The sequence below is a fragment of the Cavia porcellus genome, unplaced genomic scaffold (assembly GCF_034190915.1).
Source record: "Cavia porcellus strain 051 isolate PalLab524CR breed Dunkin Hartley unplaced genomic scaffold, mCavPor4.1 scaffold_32, whole genome shotgun sequence".
Classification (NCBI taxonomy): domain Eukaryota; kingdom Metazoa; phylum Chordata; class Mammalia; order Rodentia; family Caviidae; genus Cavia; species Cavia porcellus.
The window spans coordinates 12101571-12116954 of NW_026947515.1; the positions used below are offsets into that span (position 1 = coordinate 12101571).

At 54.4% G+C, this 15384-nt stretch overlaps 2 protein-coding genes across 2 annotated transcripts in view; one reads left to right on the top strand and one right to left on the bottom strand.

Annotated features, from left to right (window-relative positions):
• Slc5a10 (solute carrier family 5 member 10) overlaps positions 1 to 15384 on the top strand; it is a 74444-nt gene that overhangs the window by 26121 nt on the left and 32939 nt on the right. Inside the window, exons 6-9 of the mRNA XM_005001646.4 lie at positions 5325 to 5430; positions 5627 to 5707; positions 7060 to 7265; positions 11435 to 11570. Coding sequence (XP_005001703.1) covers positions 5325 to 5430; positions 5627 to 5707; positions 7060 to 7265; positions 11435 to 11570 — 529 coding nt within the window. The remainder of the gene's footprint in view (positions 1 to 5324; positions 5431 to 5626; positions 5708 to 7059; positions 7266 to 11434; positions 11571 to 15384) is intronic.
• Positions 5080 to 15384, bottom strand: part of Fam83g (family with sequence similarity 83 member G) — a 29752-nt gene continuing 19447 nt past the window's right edge. The window contains exons 4-6 of the mRNA XM_003465222.5: positions 14014 to 14138; positions 12077 to 13343; positions 5080 to 7715 (exon numbers count right to left, since the gene is read on the bottom strand). Coding sequence (XP_003465270.1) covers positions 7347 to 7715; positions 12077 to 13343; positions 14014 to 14138 — 1761 coding nt within the window. The 3' untranslated portion in view covers positions 5080 to 7346. The remainder of the gene's footprint in view (positions 7716 to 12076; positions 13344 to 14013; positions 14139 to 15384) is intronic.

The following is a 15384-nucleotide window of genomic DNA, read 5'->3' on the forward strand; positions in this document are numbered from 1 at the left end:
TCCACACCTGGCCTAGAGTGCTTCAGAGAGAGATGAGACTGAAGAGCTATGTTGAAAGAGATCAAAGAGTCTGAGGGCAGATAGCATCAGGGGTGGTGGCGGTGGCAGGTTTAGGGTGCTTATCAGCACTGTGGAAGCTCCCACGGTGGATGGCCAGGACCCGACTCCTTCCCACATCCTTTTAGAGATCTGAACACTGAGACGTGGTCAGCCACTGCTCCTTGCCAAGGTCGTGGAAAACCAGGCCAAGCTCAGTCAGGACCGTGTCTCCCACCCTAGGTGCCAGGCCCCACATACTGTCTCTACCCTCTGCAGGCAGAATGTAGTGCTTCCAATTCCACCTTGTGATGGAAGTGATTCAGAGTGCCCAGTTATAAGATGGGGCTCAACCAGTCACATCAAGGCCAGGCTTCAGATCCAACGCCAGAGCTGTTGGGATGAGGTACAGGCTGACGCGAAAGGAACACTTAATTGCTGGCTTGGCTGGAGAAGGACCATGGCTGCCCTGGCTAATGGTTTTGGAGTAGAGCTGTTTGAAGTGTGGGATCCCCACTTGTCCCCAGAGGCTCTGACCTCACGGGACTGAGTCTCAGGAGCATGTTCAGTGTACATCCAGATCTGCCCCAAATGAAGCCTGCCAGACAGGCTGCCACCGCCATCTTGTAGACAGGACACCAACCTCCAGAGAGCACTGGAAGGTCAGGGCACAGGGAGTCACCTCTTGAGTTCTAACAAGCGGACTAAGGTGCAACTCCATCCCTGTAGGGTTCTGGGCCCCTGGGACCCGGGGAACCAGGCAATACCCCATGTCCCTTAAAAGCCAATTGTGACCCATAAGGTCCTCCATCATGTGGTCCCTGCTGCCTCTCTGCCCTCTTCTGCTCTGCTGGCAGTTCTTCTGACACACCAGTGTTCCTGCCTGGGGGCCTTTGCATTGGCTGTGGCCTCTGCCTGGAACCCTCTTCCTCCAGTTCCCAGGTGGCTTCCTTACGTCGCTCAAGTCTTTGAAATCCTCCTTTGTCCCCACCCCAGCAGTCCTGCCCTTTTCCTTCTCCCCTTTTGGCTACCCTTAGCATCTTCCCTCATGCTAATTGCCAGGGGCACTTAGAGTCTACTTTCCACACTTTTCTCCTTGTTTGCTGATGTATTCCCAGTGCTTCTACATGCCCGATACCTCTCCTGGGACTGAGTTCAATAATATTCGCCAGTGGTCAGCATGTTTGTCCATGAAGGGACAGATAGTGAATATTTTCAGCTTTGAGACCATATAGTCCCAACTCCAAAGCTTCCTCAGCCAAGGACAACAGTATCATGAGGACTAGATTTGGCCTGGGGGCTCTAGCATGCCACTTTTTCTGGGAAAACTCGCCTACTTGTTGTGCACTTACTGTGTGTCTGGCTCTGGGCAGGCCTCCCAAGGACCCCGTGTGCAATTTCCAGACAGATGTGATATGTAAATAGACTGGTCCAATCACCACCAAGAGTAAAACATGATCCCAAAAGCAAACAGAGAACCTGGCAGAGCCCACAGAGGGCAGCTCGATGTAAAGTGCACCAGCTGGCACTGGACACGCTGGCGTTGCTGCTGCAGTGTCTAAGACAGGAATGACTGCAAGTCCGCCAAGCCTGGGAAGCTGCTGCGCTGGGCAGCTTGTTAGATGATGATGGGCAGGTAAGGGCTGGGCAGGCGTCCACAGCGAGGGGCAGAGCCTTCCTTCCCACCTGACTCAGAATCCAGGCTAGGGGTGGCTTCTGGGTTAGGTGGAGCCTATGGGCTAGGCGGGAACAGGGCTGCTGGACTTTATTTCCCACACCAGCCCAAGCCCCTCCGAGTCTCCTCTAAAGGAGCCTGGTGGCAGAAGGACCAGTGAGGGCTACAGAGAAAGCAGACACAGTTTGGCAAGAGGAGCCACAGCAGTATCCGGGTCAAATGAAGAGAGTAATGTTAAAAGACAGGAAGTTTCTGTTCTGAGCCCCTGGGGGACAGAAGTGGACAGGGCCCTGGGGCAGAGAACATGGAAGACAATTTAGGAGGCAGATCACACAGTGATTTGTGTTAAATGTCAGTGCAGGGTTCCCTCCAGGTTCTTCACCACCCTAAGAGGAAAAGAAGGAGTTCAAGGGAGGAGGGTGGCCAGATGGGGCAGGACAGGTGTGGCAGGAGCACCCCAGACTCCTGTTTCCAGTGACAGAGATGAGATGAGACTCCTTCCAAACATGAAAGCTAAGGTTCCAAGCTGTGCAAGCCGGTGGGTCAGCCCCAGCCTGCTGTGCAGAACCAGGCTCCTTGCTGTACTGGGCTGCAGCCCCCACACATCCCTGCTGGTGGCCAACTGGTACAAGGAGCAGAGCTGCCTTCTCCCCACACTGTGCTCCCTTGTGCAACCTTGGCCCAAGGCTCTTTCTGGAGGGCTTACAGACCTAGGTGCAGACCCTGCCTTCTAGGACTGCAGGCCTTTGAGCAAGGTATTTCCTTCTCAGTGTCCAAGGCTCATGATCCTAGGAGAAATTCGATGATTCAAACCATTAGATTAAACACATGAACATTTAACGTGTATCACAGACAGCAAAATGGCAAGGGCTTCCTGGGGGATGTCTCGGGCCTTGAAAGACTGGCAGGGGCTGTGGGCACAAGACAGGGGAAGCAGACAAATGTGGGCAGTGTGGGAGCCATTCTGGGGGACAGGAGCAGGGAGGGAGACTGAGATGGAGATGAACTCCCAGGAGCAGGCAGTCGGACAGGACCCTAGGCATCAGCCTGCAGCTGGGGCAAGTTCTGAGCCTGTGTGCATCAGTGGCTTGGCCCCACTGGTCAGTGGCTTAGAGTGAGGCTGTGGCTTGCCTTAGGCCCTTGAGAGTGACCCTTCCTTGGTGAAGCACACGCACAATGCTGTTTCGCTTTTTTAATTATGTCCCATGGTTTTGCCACTATGGGCAAGTTCCTCTGCTGTCTTGACCTTGCTGACTCCAACTGTGTCTTCAGCATGTTAGACTGCAGCTGCTCTTAGGACCCCTCTGAAGTCACCTGACCTCCCCTGAGCCTCTCTTGCCAGGCAGGAGGCAGGTGAAGAGAGCTGCGGAGGTGAGGAGCCCCGTGCTCCAGCCAGACTAACAGAAACAGCTGTGCTTGCTCCACATTACTTTGCCCATTTCACAAGTAACACTCAGAAAGTGAAATGACCTGCTCACAAAGGGACATGGCTAGGACACCGCAGGCCAGGGACACAAACTCAGGTTTGTGCAACTGCCAGCTTCTATGAGGCTAAAACTTGCCTGGGTCCTCAGGAAAAAGCTTAAGCTACAGGAGGGTCAGACAGGACCAGGGGATGTCTGCACTGGGGACTCCTTTGGGGTACAAGGAATTGCTTCTTTGCAGCACCTGTTGACATCATGTAGGATCCTACAGAGAAGACACAGCTAAGGTCTCACCCTGATGCTTGCCCTGTGCTGTTAGAAGCCTGCCACCACAAATAGAAGAGAGGGAAGACTAACTATCCCTGAGACAGTGGTCAGGAAGCGGGGATGGCCGTGTGTGGAGGGTGAGAGGCAGAGGCTGGGACGGTAAGGGCAGAGGATGCTGATGAACAAAGGCCTGGAGGCAGCAAAGGGCAAGGCAGGGGGTGAAGGCTGCTGAGCTGTGGAGCTCAGATGCACAGGCCAGGGCGGAGTCCAGCAGTCCTGAGCAGCAGTGGGGGAAACCGGTACAGCAGGCTTTCTAGAAAAATCCCTCACTGCCCCCCTTGTCTCAGCCAGCAACTCAGATGATACCTAGCAGAGAGGGGCCTGCTAGACCTCGAGAAGTCCTACCTCCTCCCTGGGCCTCATTTTCTCCTTCAGTCCTATGGGGCGGGACCTCGAAGAGTTTTTCCTCTAATATTCAGCATCTCTGGGCTTCTCAGCACCGTCTGGAGGCCGATCCCTCTCATCTCTCCCTGAGTCACTTCACTCCCAGCGCCACACTACTGAAGCAGGGACTTCGGTGATAGGGCAGGTATTCTCCTGAAAACACATGGTCTGGTCTCTCCAAGGGTAGGAGTGATACGAGAGGGAGAAATGTAGAGACCACCAGCAGCAGCTTAGAGCTCATGCTGCTCCTCACCAGGGCTGTCTCCAAAGCCTGGTTCCAGGAAGTTGGCTGCTGCAACTTGGACTGGGTCCTGGGAGAGCTCAAAAGCCTTGCTTCTGTGTCTCCTAGGCCCCAAGAAGGCCAGGCCCAGAGCAAACTTATCCCACACACCCATGGGCTTAGCTAACCTTTCTTCGGAAGCATTGGTCCCAGATTTTGGGTCATCTCCCCTCTGCTGAGCCACCAGTTTAACAGGTTCAGAAAGGGGTGTGGTGGGGAGCCCATCATCCAGCCCCAGGTCACATAGGACAGGCCTTACCTTTGTGCCCTGTCTCTGGGCCCAACTGCCAATCGCAGGGTAGGATTATGGTCCATAAGGCCCTTTCCATGCTGAGGCTGCCTCGCCCCAGTTAGAACTTCTGCCCCATAAGCAGTTCCAGAATCTGGGCAACAGGGCGTATCCAGTCCAGCCCTGGAACCAGCCTCAGCCTGTGGTGTGTGCCTGAGTGCTGGTGCCTTCAGGTCCAACCCTTCTGGGAACAGGAGGCAAAACTACCTCAGACTCTCCCATCCTACCCATGGCACCTTTTTCCTGGGAACTGCTAATCACCCTGAGCCTCCCTCATGAATCCCTTTGGAATCCCTGAAAGTAGGTGAGCTGAGCTGGGAAGGTAAACACAGAGGGTGAACAGAAGCCTTTACACACTTCCAGACTCAGGGTCTGAGGATGTGTAGCTGAGCAGTCTCCAACCCCGGTGTAGCATTTGTCCATTTGCTCTGAGCTTCAGAGATGCCTGGTCCAAACACAGATCCTGGACTGGGATCCCTCTTCTATATCCTGCTGGTCAGCAAGGCCTGGGGCAGAGGTGGGTTTTCCTATGCCCAGGCTTCCTCTCTCAGACATCCAGGCGCAGTCTGGGTAGAAGGAGAGTGACCACACACAGCAAGATCCCCCTGGTAACCAACAGAACAGGCCCCCTAGTTAGAGGCCAAATTCAGTAACAACACATGGGTGGGAAATGACCATTCTGAACTTTATTAATGACAGTAATGTCCCCTGTACATAGCGCATAGCAGTCCACAGTGAGTTCATCCTCCCACCCCCAGAAATGGGTAGGCAGGCAGGCAAAGGTCACCTTTGCTCATCCATGGGGCACCCAGGCCCACAGGGGCCACAGCCAGTCAGTAGCAGCATCTGGGCTCTGAGCCCTGGGACTCACAGTAAACTCCAATCTCTGTTTGAACATGCCCTCCCTAGATTGACCTGTACGCCGGGGCACTCTTTGTGCATATCTGCCTGGGATGGAACTTCTACCTCTCCACCATCCTCACACTCCTCATCACAGCTCTGTACACAATCGCAGGTATGCACCATCACGGGGAGGGCTGCCCGTCACCCTGCGGCTTGGAGCAGACCAGGGTACCTATGTAGGAGGTGGAGGGCCATTTCCTCCCACAAGCTCCAGGAAGCCCTGGGCTCGGATATGAGTGGTGCTTCTCAGTTTGTCCCACCTCCCTCAAAGCCAGGGGACTCCCTCCAGCTACCTTGTTCCTTTGCAGGGGGCCTGGCCACTGTGATCTACACGGATGCCCTGCAGACAGTCATCATGGTGGTGGGGGCTGTCATCCTGGCCATCAAAGGTGAGGACTGGAGCTTCAGGCCACAGTGGGGTGGGGCTGTTCCAGCACCTGTGGGGCTCATGAGGTCAAGCCACGAGGCAGTCCTCCCCTACTGCCCCCTGGCAGATGGCCACTGTCTGCCTGCCTCCTGTCTGCCCTCACTGCTCAGCTGTCACCAGCTGAGGAGCTGACTCAGGAGCACAGAGCTGGCCATGCCCGCCCTGGCTTGGGGCTTGACAAGTAGGTGTGGAGACACACAATTAGCCCACAGAACTGCTTGGGTGTTGCCTCCAATTGTTTAAAATCATGTACAGACTCCTAAGAGGTGATGCTGCCTCCTGGTAGACAAAGGCTGGGAAGGACAGTTTAGACAAATTGGCAAAACTAGTCTGAACAAACACAAAAGCTTATAGGGTAGTTTCAGGAGGTAGTGAGTTCCCCATCCCTGGAAGTAGGCGAGCTGAGCTGGGAGGGTAAACACAGAGGGTAAACAGAAGCCTTTAAAGACTTCCAGACTCAGGGTCTGAGAATGTGTGGCCGAGCAGTCGCCAACCCTGGTGTAGCATTTGTCCATTTGCTCTGAGCTTCAGAGATGCCTGGTCCAAACACAGATCCTGGACTGTGATCCCTCTTCTACGTCCTGCTGGTCAGCAGGGCCTGGGGCAGAGGTGGGTTTTCCTATGCCCAGGCTTCCTCTCTCAGATAAGGGACCAGACATCCAGGCGCAGTCTGGATAGGAGAGTGACCACACACACAGCAAGGCCATAGTCAGGCCAGAGCCTGGCCATGCAGAGCCCTGACCCTGAGGTAGACAGGAGTAGTGAGAGAACAAATGTGCTCTGGACTCAGGAGGAAAGACCCTAGCTGTAGGCCCCCCACACACATACACACACCTGCCCAATAGGCTGTTCGAGGCCTGGAAGAAGCCAAGTCACCACCAGCCATTCTTACCTTTAGTGAAATTACACCCTTGTAAGCCCCGGGGCAGGACTTTAACACTTCACATGCCTCAGGGAGATCCTCAGGATGCCAAGAAAAACTATTTTTGCTTCCTTGAGTGCCAGAGAACACCTTACCTGAGGCTAACAGGCATCTGGAGACCAGCAGTGATTCTTACCCGGCCTACAGGATACCGTGGTACCCATGTGCAAAATGCTCATTTAATAGTATTATTTAAATACAAATAAAATAGTTACTTTAAATTCACCTTGGTTTCCAAACCTCCTACTCACCATACTTTTCCAAATACCAGGAAAGGCAGGGGGGGAAAAACTCCAGTTTGATGTTTTATAAAGTTACTTGCAAGATGAAGGCAACAAGAGCTGGAGGCCACCAGCCACCAAGTGGTCCCTGTCTCACTTGTTCCCCTCCAGCTTTTGACCAGATTGGTGGTTATGGACAGCTAGAAGCAGTATATGCCCGGGCCATTCCCTCCAAGACCATTGCCAACACCACCTGCCACCTGCCACGTGCAGATGCCATGCACATGTTTCGGGACGCCAATACTGGGGACCTCCCATGGACTGGAATGACCTTCGGCCTAACCATCATGGCTACCTGGTACTGGTGCACCGACCAGGTAAGTGTCAGCATTGGCTGCCTCCCCCCCCCCACCTCTCCTCCAGAGCAGACTCTGGTGGGTCCAGCCCAAGCCAGGCTCCTAGGGGTTCTTTTGGTCCTGGGAGGCCTGGGCCCTCCGCTTAGAATCAGATGAGGCCCAGTGGCTGCCACCTGACTTGGCCTTCAGGTGCTTTGACTGGGACAGTTTGGAGTACGGGATTCCAAAGGGACTTGGATGCTCTTCAGTAGCCCTGCCATCAGCCAGAATGTGGGCATTTCGTGCTGGCCTTGGGCTCCCAGGATTGGGCAGTACACAGGGTAAGGGGCCAGCCTTGGGCTTCCAGGGGTAGGGGCCTCCCACGGCCAGGCTGGCTTTCCTTGGAGAGGTGTGGGTACCATCAGCAGCAGGGCGGTAGCGAGGTGGTCCTGGGGTCCTCGAAGGACCCCCATAGCGGTGGAACTGCTGGCCCTGGGAGAAAGAGAACAGAGTGTGAGCAGTTTGAGAGGGCTGGACAGGGAGGTCACTCCTTGTGAGGACTCTCCTAAGCATGCATTTACCTACTGGCTCATTTAATCACTTTGTGTCTCAATTTCCTCATTTGTCACATGAAGTCATCCTGGCCTTTGTGGTTACAATAAAGCAGACTCCTACCACCTTTCCTCAGTGCCCCCACTGCTTCCTCTGTCTGGATAGTACAGGCTGGATGTGGTTAGAAGATTTAAAAAAGAAAAAGATTGAGAGGGTCACTGGAGGCAGCGCTTTCCTCTGCGGAAGGTGGCTCAGTCCTTCCCATCCATGCCTCCAGGCCAGCCCCAGGGGAGCTCTCTCCAGGGGATAAGGCAGCCAGGCCAGCAGACCACAGATGGCCACTGAGACTAGTGAGAGGGTGCTCAGGGCCTCAGCACCTCCCCTGTGAGCCAGGCCAGCCACATTCACCGACTGGGACACAGGCCCAGAGACAGCCAGGTGTGCACCAGGGGAAAGTGGCTTTCCTGGTTTTGTCAATGTATACCCAAAGACGCTCCCAGGGTTCCCAGAGTGGCAAGTGGTCTAAGCAGGGAGGTGTTAGATGCTCTGGGAGACAAAGCCTCAGTTTCCCCATATGTAACATGTTCCCCCCAAGCAGGGCTTCTCTCCACCTGGCATCCCCTAGATTCTTCCACTGGGCTATGCCTCCCACCTGAGCTTTCCAGGAGCAGGTTGCTCCCAGCATGGTTCCAGGAGGGTTGCGGGCCAGCCCAGGGCGTTGAAAGGTGGCAGTGGAGGGCATCCCACTGGGCTGAGCCCCTTCAACCCAGCCACTTCCTGTTTCTTCCCACAAAGCAAAGTCTGGCATGGCCCAGGCGTCTGGGTGGGACACTATTCAGGAGATTCTCCCATGAAGGCCAGTGAGTCAGCAGAAAGCCTGGCCTTAGGTCAGGACTACACAGGCTTTACTGCACAGGTAAGGTACCGGAGCCCACAGAGGGCCACTCAGGAGGCAGAGCGGGACCCTGCTGGCCCCAGGTCATCAGCACACCAGCCAGCATTCAGGGGTGACCACATGGCCTTGGCCTTGCCTCCTGTCCTCCTCCCTCTCACTGACTCAGCTGAGAGCATATGGTCCCGTGGTCCAGCTCCCAACCAAGCACCCCTGGTAGTGCTGGTCCTCATCAAGCTTCCCTAGTCTCTGAGTGGCTCTTACTAGCACCCAGGGACTTTCAGGACACCTGGCAGCCTGACTCCACTCTATTCAGGATGCTGGATCAAGGGCAATTTTTGTGTGGCTCTTTGTACTTTTCATTATCTTCGGGCTCATGAACAGTAAGTGACAGACCCCAAAACAGCTGGATGTGGTAGTGCACACTTGTAATCCCAGCACTTGGGAGGCTGAGACAGGAGGGTCACTGTGAGTTAAAGGCCAGCCTGGGCTGCAAGTGAGTTTAAGGCCAGCCTAAACTGCATAGTGAAACATCTCAAAAAGACAAAAAAAAAAAAAAAATTCAAAACAAAAACTAGCAGCAAATGAAGTGGAGGATCAGCACACACAGCTCTGGCCTGGTTCCCACCTCAGCTCTGCCATGATCCCCCCCTCCCTAGCCAGGATCAATGAATGTTCTATCTGTAAAACAAGGCAGTGTACTGACAGGATCACCTCCCCAGGTCCTGCCATCTCTGGAGGCTCTCAGGTCTCTTGTGTCCCTTGTCCCCTGCAGAAACTATGGTGTAAGATGGAGCATTTTCCTCCAGGCTAGGGCTATCCGCTCAGTCCTAGCAGTAACCACGACCCTTTGCAGTCAGCTGGGGCTGACTGGCAGTCACACTCCAAGGGAAGCCTGAGATTCACTGAGAACTGAACAAAGCCCTGGGCAAGTCAGGGATAGGCTAGGCCTCTCGGCCAGCAGCCTCAGTCCTTTCAGCATTCCTTGGGCTTTCGACAGTCACTATTTTGCAGATGGAACACAAGTTCAGTGAGATAAAATGGCTAAATTTGGGGCTGAGGCACCAGCCCCTTCAGGAGGGAGGACCAAGCTGGGACTGTGCCTCCCGGGGAGAAATGCTGGACACCAAGGAAAGGGTCCCAGCCCTGTGCCAGACAGGGACCACTGCCCTGCCGGTTGGTCTCAGCTTCTTCCCTGGAGTGCAGTACCTGCCCCTGAAAGCTGTGAGCATTCGATGAAATAAGGAAGGCCAAATACCCATCCACAGAGATGACGGATGTGCAGGGCTTTAAGGAAATGGCCCCTTTCCATGGTGGCTGAGGCCCAAGGTTCTTGCAGCCACAAGGCAGGACAGCACAAAAGATTAGACAAACTTCCTCCAAGTATCCTCCTGTCTAGATGGAGAAACTGAGGCTCAGAGTAAGGTAATGACTTCTCCCAAGTCCCAAAAAGCTGGTGGAGGAGGACAGCAATCAGCTGCCTTGTGTCCCCAGGGCTGCACCTCTGCCAGCTTTTCATCTGTAATCAGTGTCCCAGGAGAGCTTCTCCCAAGGAGTCAGCGCTGGGAGCAACCTGTCAAGCTAGCATGCTTGGAAAAGAGCTAGAATCACACCAATTCCCACTCTGGAGCTGCAGGTAGTGATTTAAACTGTGGAACAGCAAAAGAAGAATACATTTCAGAGGTCTAAATGGTAAGACTGAGCACACATTACAAATAAATTAAGAGTAACTGCCTTTAAAGGGGAAAACATAGGCTGTCCAAAGAGTTATAATTGGGTTGTTTTGGGTTTGTGCATCTGGGAATCAAATCCAGGGCCCAAATGTTCAATCTTTGAGCTATACTCCCAAGCCACTTTTTTTTTTTTTTTAAAGCAAACCATGTATTGTGAAATGGGAAAAAACTGTTCAAAAGGAAAAAGGAACTAGGACTACGATGGGTGAAAGGGAAAAGGACAGTAGAGAAGGGGGAAATGCAAGTCGTTATACTGTTGGTGTCTCTTAGATCATTAAAAAGGTTTGTGCTAATATCAACTGGAGAAATTTTTTTGCCCGGAACAGCTACTTTAAAGATAACAACATGTAATGTATTAACTATTATTATTCTCCTATTATTTTGTTAGGAAATTTTGCTTTACTTTTTTTCCATTAAAGAAAAAAGGAGAATCATAATATCAGAGCTGGGAAGGATCTCAGACATCATAGTCTAAATTACATGCCCTCCCATTCTACAGATCTAGAAATTGAGGCCTTTATGATTTGCCTGAAGTCCCCAGAGACCTCAATGTCCTTAAGAATCTTGGATGTTCCTCCTCTACTGAGCTGCAAGCTCCCAAGTCCTGGGCCTGAAAACTCCCAACTTCCCACCTGTGACTCCACACAGTTGGTACCAATGTCTCCTCCTGGCACCTGCCTGAATGTACCTCCCATCTCATGAGGGTCCAGGAGGTGAGGGTGGAAAATGGTGCCCTTGATGCCGTCCAACCTAGAGACTCTTCCGTCCCTAACAACTGCTACGGGCAGTAGGCTGGGCAGGACCCAGGCTTCCTCTGTTGGGCCAATGGGCAGACTGAGTTCCTGGAACAAACGTGCTTGCCAGCTGGGGGAAACTCTTCTTCAGGGGTTGCCATCGTGTCAGGGTCCTATAATTGTCTAGGTTAGCTAACGAGACCATGTCCTGTCTCAAACCACCCCCTAAGGCTCACAGAGAAATCCTGCCCAGGTATCCAGAAGGGCTGGGACCTACTCCCTCTCTCGCTCTGCCTGCAGGTCATCGTGCAGCGGTCACTGTCAGCCCGGAACCTGAACCATGCCAAGGCAGGCTCTATCCTCGCCAGCTACCTCAAGATGCTGCCCATGGGTCTGATGATTATGCCAGGCATGATCAGCCGCGCACTATTTCCAGGTAGGACAGGATCTGGGTGCTGTGGTGGGGTGCAGGTTGTTTATATTCCGAGGCCTTGTCCTACAAAGACCACTAGCTGAAGCAAAAGCAGGACATAAACTGTTAGCTGCCATGGGGTTGCGGGGGTCTTCCTCAGAGCCACAGAGGGATCAGCACTGAGGTGGCTTGGCATAAGGTTCATAAGAAGAAACTTGTGTAAAGGAATATCTTTGAGCCCAGCCATTCCCCTGTCTGTCTGCAAACTAGGCCTGCCACATGGTAGGCAGCATCAAATCCTGTAACTGCAAATGCTTGGGACCTCTGGCTTTAGAAATGTGTATTTCCTTCCGCTCTTTGAGTCCCCAGTGTGATAATGGCCTGCTATGAGGCTCCAGCTGGTTCCTACCCATCCCTGTTCAGCAGTCACCCCTTTGACTGATGGCAGGGGAGTGTAGTGGCAACTCTGGACTCTCGGGCATTTGAACTGAGGGATCCGCATGACGCCTGGTGCGAGGGACCTGACCCACCTGTGTCTCCTTGTCCCCAGAGCGCTGGGCCTGCATCCTCCTCGATGCATCTGACTCTTCTTTCACCCGACCTTCTGCCCAGGGGGAGCCACTCTGGGGCCCACCAAAGGTCCCTCGGGTTACGTGGGGGGCACTCATCTGTCGGCGGGGTAGTTGGGCTGGCCCATTGGTCATCTGCTCTGAGTGGCGCCTCCGGAGAGGGACTGAGCGCTCCCTCACCTCAAAATATTCATCTGATATGGAAGAGGCTACTGAGGGCCGTCGAGGACCAGGGCCACAGCTGGAGCTGCCTGACAGACTGTCCTGATCACTGAGGGTCACGTAGTCATCGTCATCTTCCTCCTCCTCCTCCCCATCCAGCCCATTGGGGAGCCCTGCCCCTAGGCCATCGGGGTCATCCTGGGTCACAGACAGCTGCCGCTGAAGCAGGGGGTGGTCCGACTCCACTGTCCTGGACACCCCACAGTCTGTCCCATTTGGCGTTGTTTCCTCCAGGGGCCAGTCAGCACCGTCCTGCACAAGTAGATCACCATCCTTGCCATTCTGGGCTAGTAGATCTGCCACGGGTACTGTCCGGGGCTTAGGCACTGGAGGCTGCGGCTCACAGTCCCCTTGCGGAAGGCCGTTCTCAGCTGGGAGCCTGTCCTGGAGGCTGCTGGGCCCTGGGGAGGGGCGGGCCTCCTGGCTCTGCTTCCACAGCTGGTGCTGAGTGCTGGCATGGGATGTGTCACGGATCTTGATGCGGTTCATCTGGCTGGGCTGGGGGTTCCAAATGTTGGGGTCAATGATGTTGATGTAGCCCAGGATATCACTGCCAGGCTCTGGGTCTGGCTCCACCCATGTGGGCAGGTAGTCGAACATGTTGGCCCTCTCCAAGTTGAGCAGTCCTGGGTGGACAGGCAGTGGCAACTCAGGGAGGTCACCCGGCTGCTCAGCCAGTGCAGGTCCCTGCAGCCCTGGAGGCCTCTTGATCTCCTGCTGCTCAGAGGAAGAGGTCTTGGCAATCTCGTCAACACTCTTGGCCTTGACCAGTGCATATTTGGGATTGACAAGCTTCTTAGCCACAGAGCCTGCAGGTACCAGGGGGACCACAGCAGGTAGCACAACAGGCTCTGGCTCTGGCTCCTTCTCCATGGGGATGTCCTTGAGGCTGACACACTGTGACATGAGGTATAGCTCCTGGAACTGCCGGTCGAACATCTCCACCACTTGGCCGGACAGCACGGAGATCACATTCCGGTCCGTCCTTGCAGCCGACCACGTAAAGCTGCAATACAGAGGCAAGGTGGCAGTCACACACACAGGGCCTGCTACCTCACTTGGGCCCAAGTCCCTTATGCCTGTCTTCCCCTCCCCCTACTGCAGCAGGCATCTAGCGAGCCCACCACACACCCTAGGCTGGTATCCATCAAACTGTGACCAAAAGCCTGGAATCAAGATGCAGGCTGGTGATGGCAGAGCACAGGCAAAGCAGTGGGATCAGACCTGAGTCTGGGAGCCCAGAAAGTCACTCAGTCACACGGAGCCACTGCCACTGCCACTGGATTCACAGGCAGATGGAAATCTCAATCTAGCACCCAGAGGCCGGTGCCATCACAAAGCTTTCTGCCACCACTAACCCTTGGAGTGACTTCAGGACGCCTGTGTGAAGGTTCTTGCAGAGCTGGCTCTGTCCTTGAAGATGGCTGTGAATGACCACTCTGCCTGCTTGGGAAGGAGCATCCTGACCTGGCCCCACCCCACCTCTGGGGTCTGGAATGACAGTCACCCTGCCTGCTCCACAGACAGCAGGCAGGCAGGCATGCCCAGTTCCACACACACTTGCAGCTTGGGGATCAATAAAATGGAACAGCCACGGTATAAAAAACATCAGGATTAAAGGCAGAAACCAGATGGGAACTGGGGCACCACTCCCCCGAACCCCCACAAAGAATCACCTGTAGGAGCCACACACTGCTCGGTCTCCATCCACAAACATAAACTTCTGGGCCAGGGCACCCTTGAACTTGGTGGCCGACCGGGTGAAGAACTCAGTTCCTCCACTGCTGCGCACCCTGAGATTCTGTATTGGGGAACAGGCAGGCCAAATTAGACAATGACAGCATCAGTTACGGGGGACAGAGTGAAAGCAGCAAACCGCTGGGGAAGGGGAGGGTATTGGAGGATGAGGAAGGGGTTGTGAGGCCTGCCCAGAGGCTGTGGGTCCCTGAAACTCCAGGATCCAAGGGGGCCATGCAGGGACCTGACACTGGTGATGAAGAGACTGGGCCAGGAAGGACTCAGCTGTGGTCCAAAGGATGTCTGCAGAATAGCACTAAGGAGGACTAGACCTGTGTGACCAGTTTGGGAAACGCTGCTACAGCAGGTGGACGGTGGCACGGGGTTGGTTGTTTGTTGAGTCAGGGTCTCACTATGGTGCACACGCTGATCTCTAACTCCAGAATCTCCTGCCTCAGCCTCAGCCTGGTTCCATCAGATGTTGAGGGGAAGGGAGATTTTTATATTGGTTCCATGAACAGTGAGAACTGTGTGACCAGGACAGACAAGAAAGTGGTGAGCGACAGGAAGAGGACCCGTCCTAAGCAATCTGGGTCCTGCTCTCATGACAACCATGCAGGTCAACCTTCTAGATAACTGCCCAGACCGGCCTCTTCTCTTTCTCCTTATCCCTGCTGGCTCTGCTCCCTCCAGGCAGGACTCAAAACAAGCTTCCCTGCTTCCCCAAGGCCAGGACACTGCCTGGCCTCCAGGATAGTTTTGGTAAATGGTCAGTGAGGTTTGATTCCTCACACAGCTCAGAAGCAGGTGGAAAAGCCCTCAGAGACCAGGGAAGGGGATGGAGACCCAGACAGGGGCACTATGAAAGAGGTCAGAGCAGGTACAAGTGTTGGCCTTTCCCTAGGCCTGGCGTCAGGGACCTCTCTCCCCAGTGTGGCATCTCTGGCCGTGGCTGAGGGCCTGGATTGAGCCACTTCTCCTTGTGAGCCAGTGCAGGCACACGGCACACCTAAAGGCAGGCTGAAAGCCAGGCCTGGAGGAGCAACCAGGGCTCCCAAAGCGGAACCTCAGTTGGGCAGGGGCTCATGTAGTCCAAACTGCACCAGGGCTCCTAGACCCCTCAGAGAGTCTGATTTAGGAAGTGTGAGGTCAAACTGGAAGTTTCAGTTTTAACTCAAACCCCAGAGATTCTGATACCACCCAGGATGGGAAACCCCCTTAAGAGCATCCTGCCTCGTCTGCTGACATACCTCCTCCGACAGCAGTCTCCCTCCCTCCTAGTAGCTGTGTGACACCTTCGGGCACTCGGC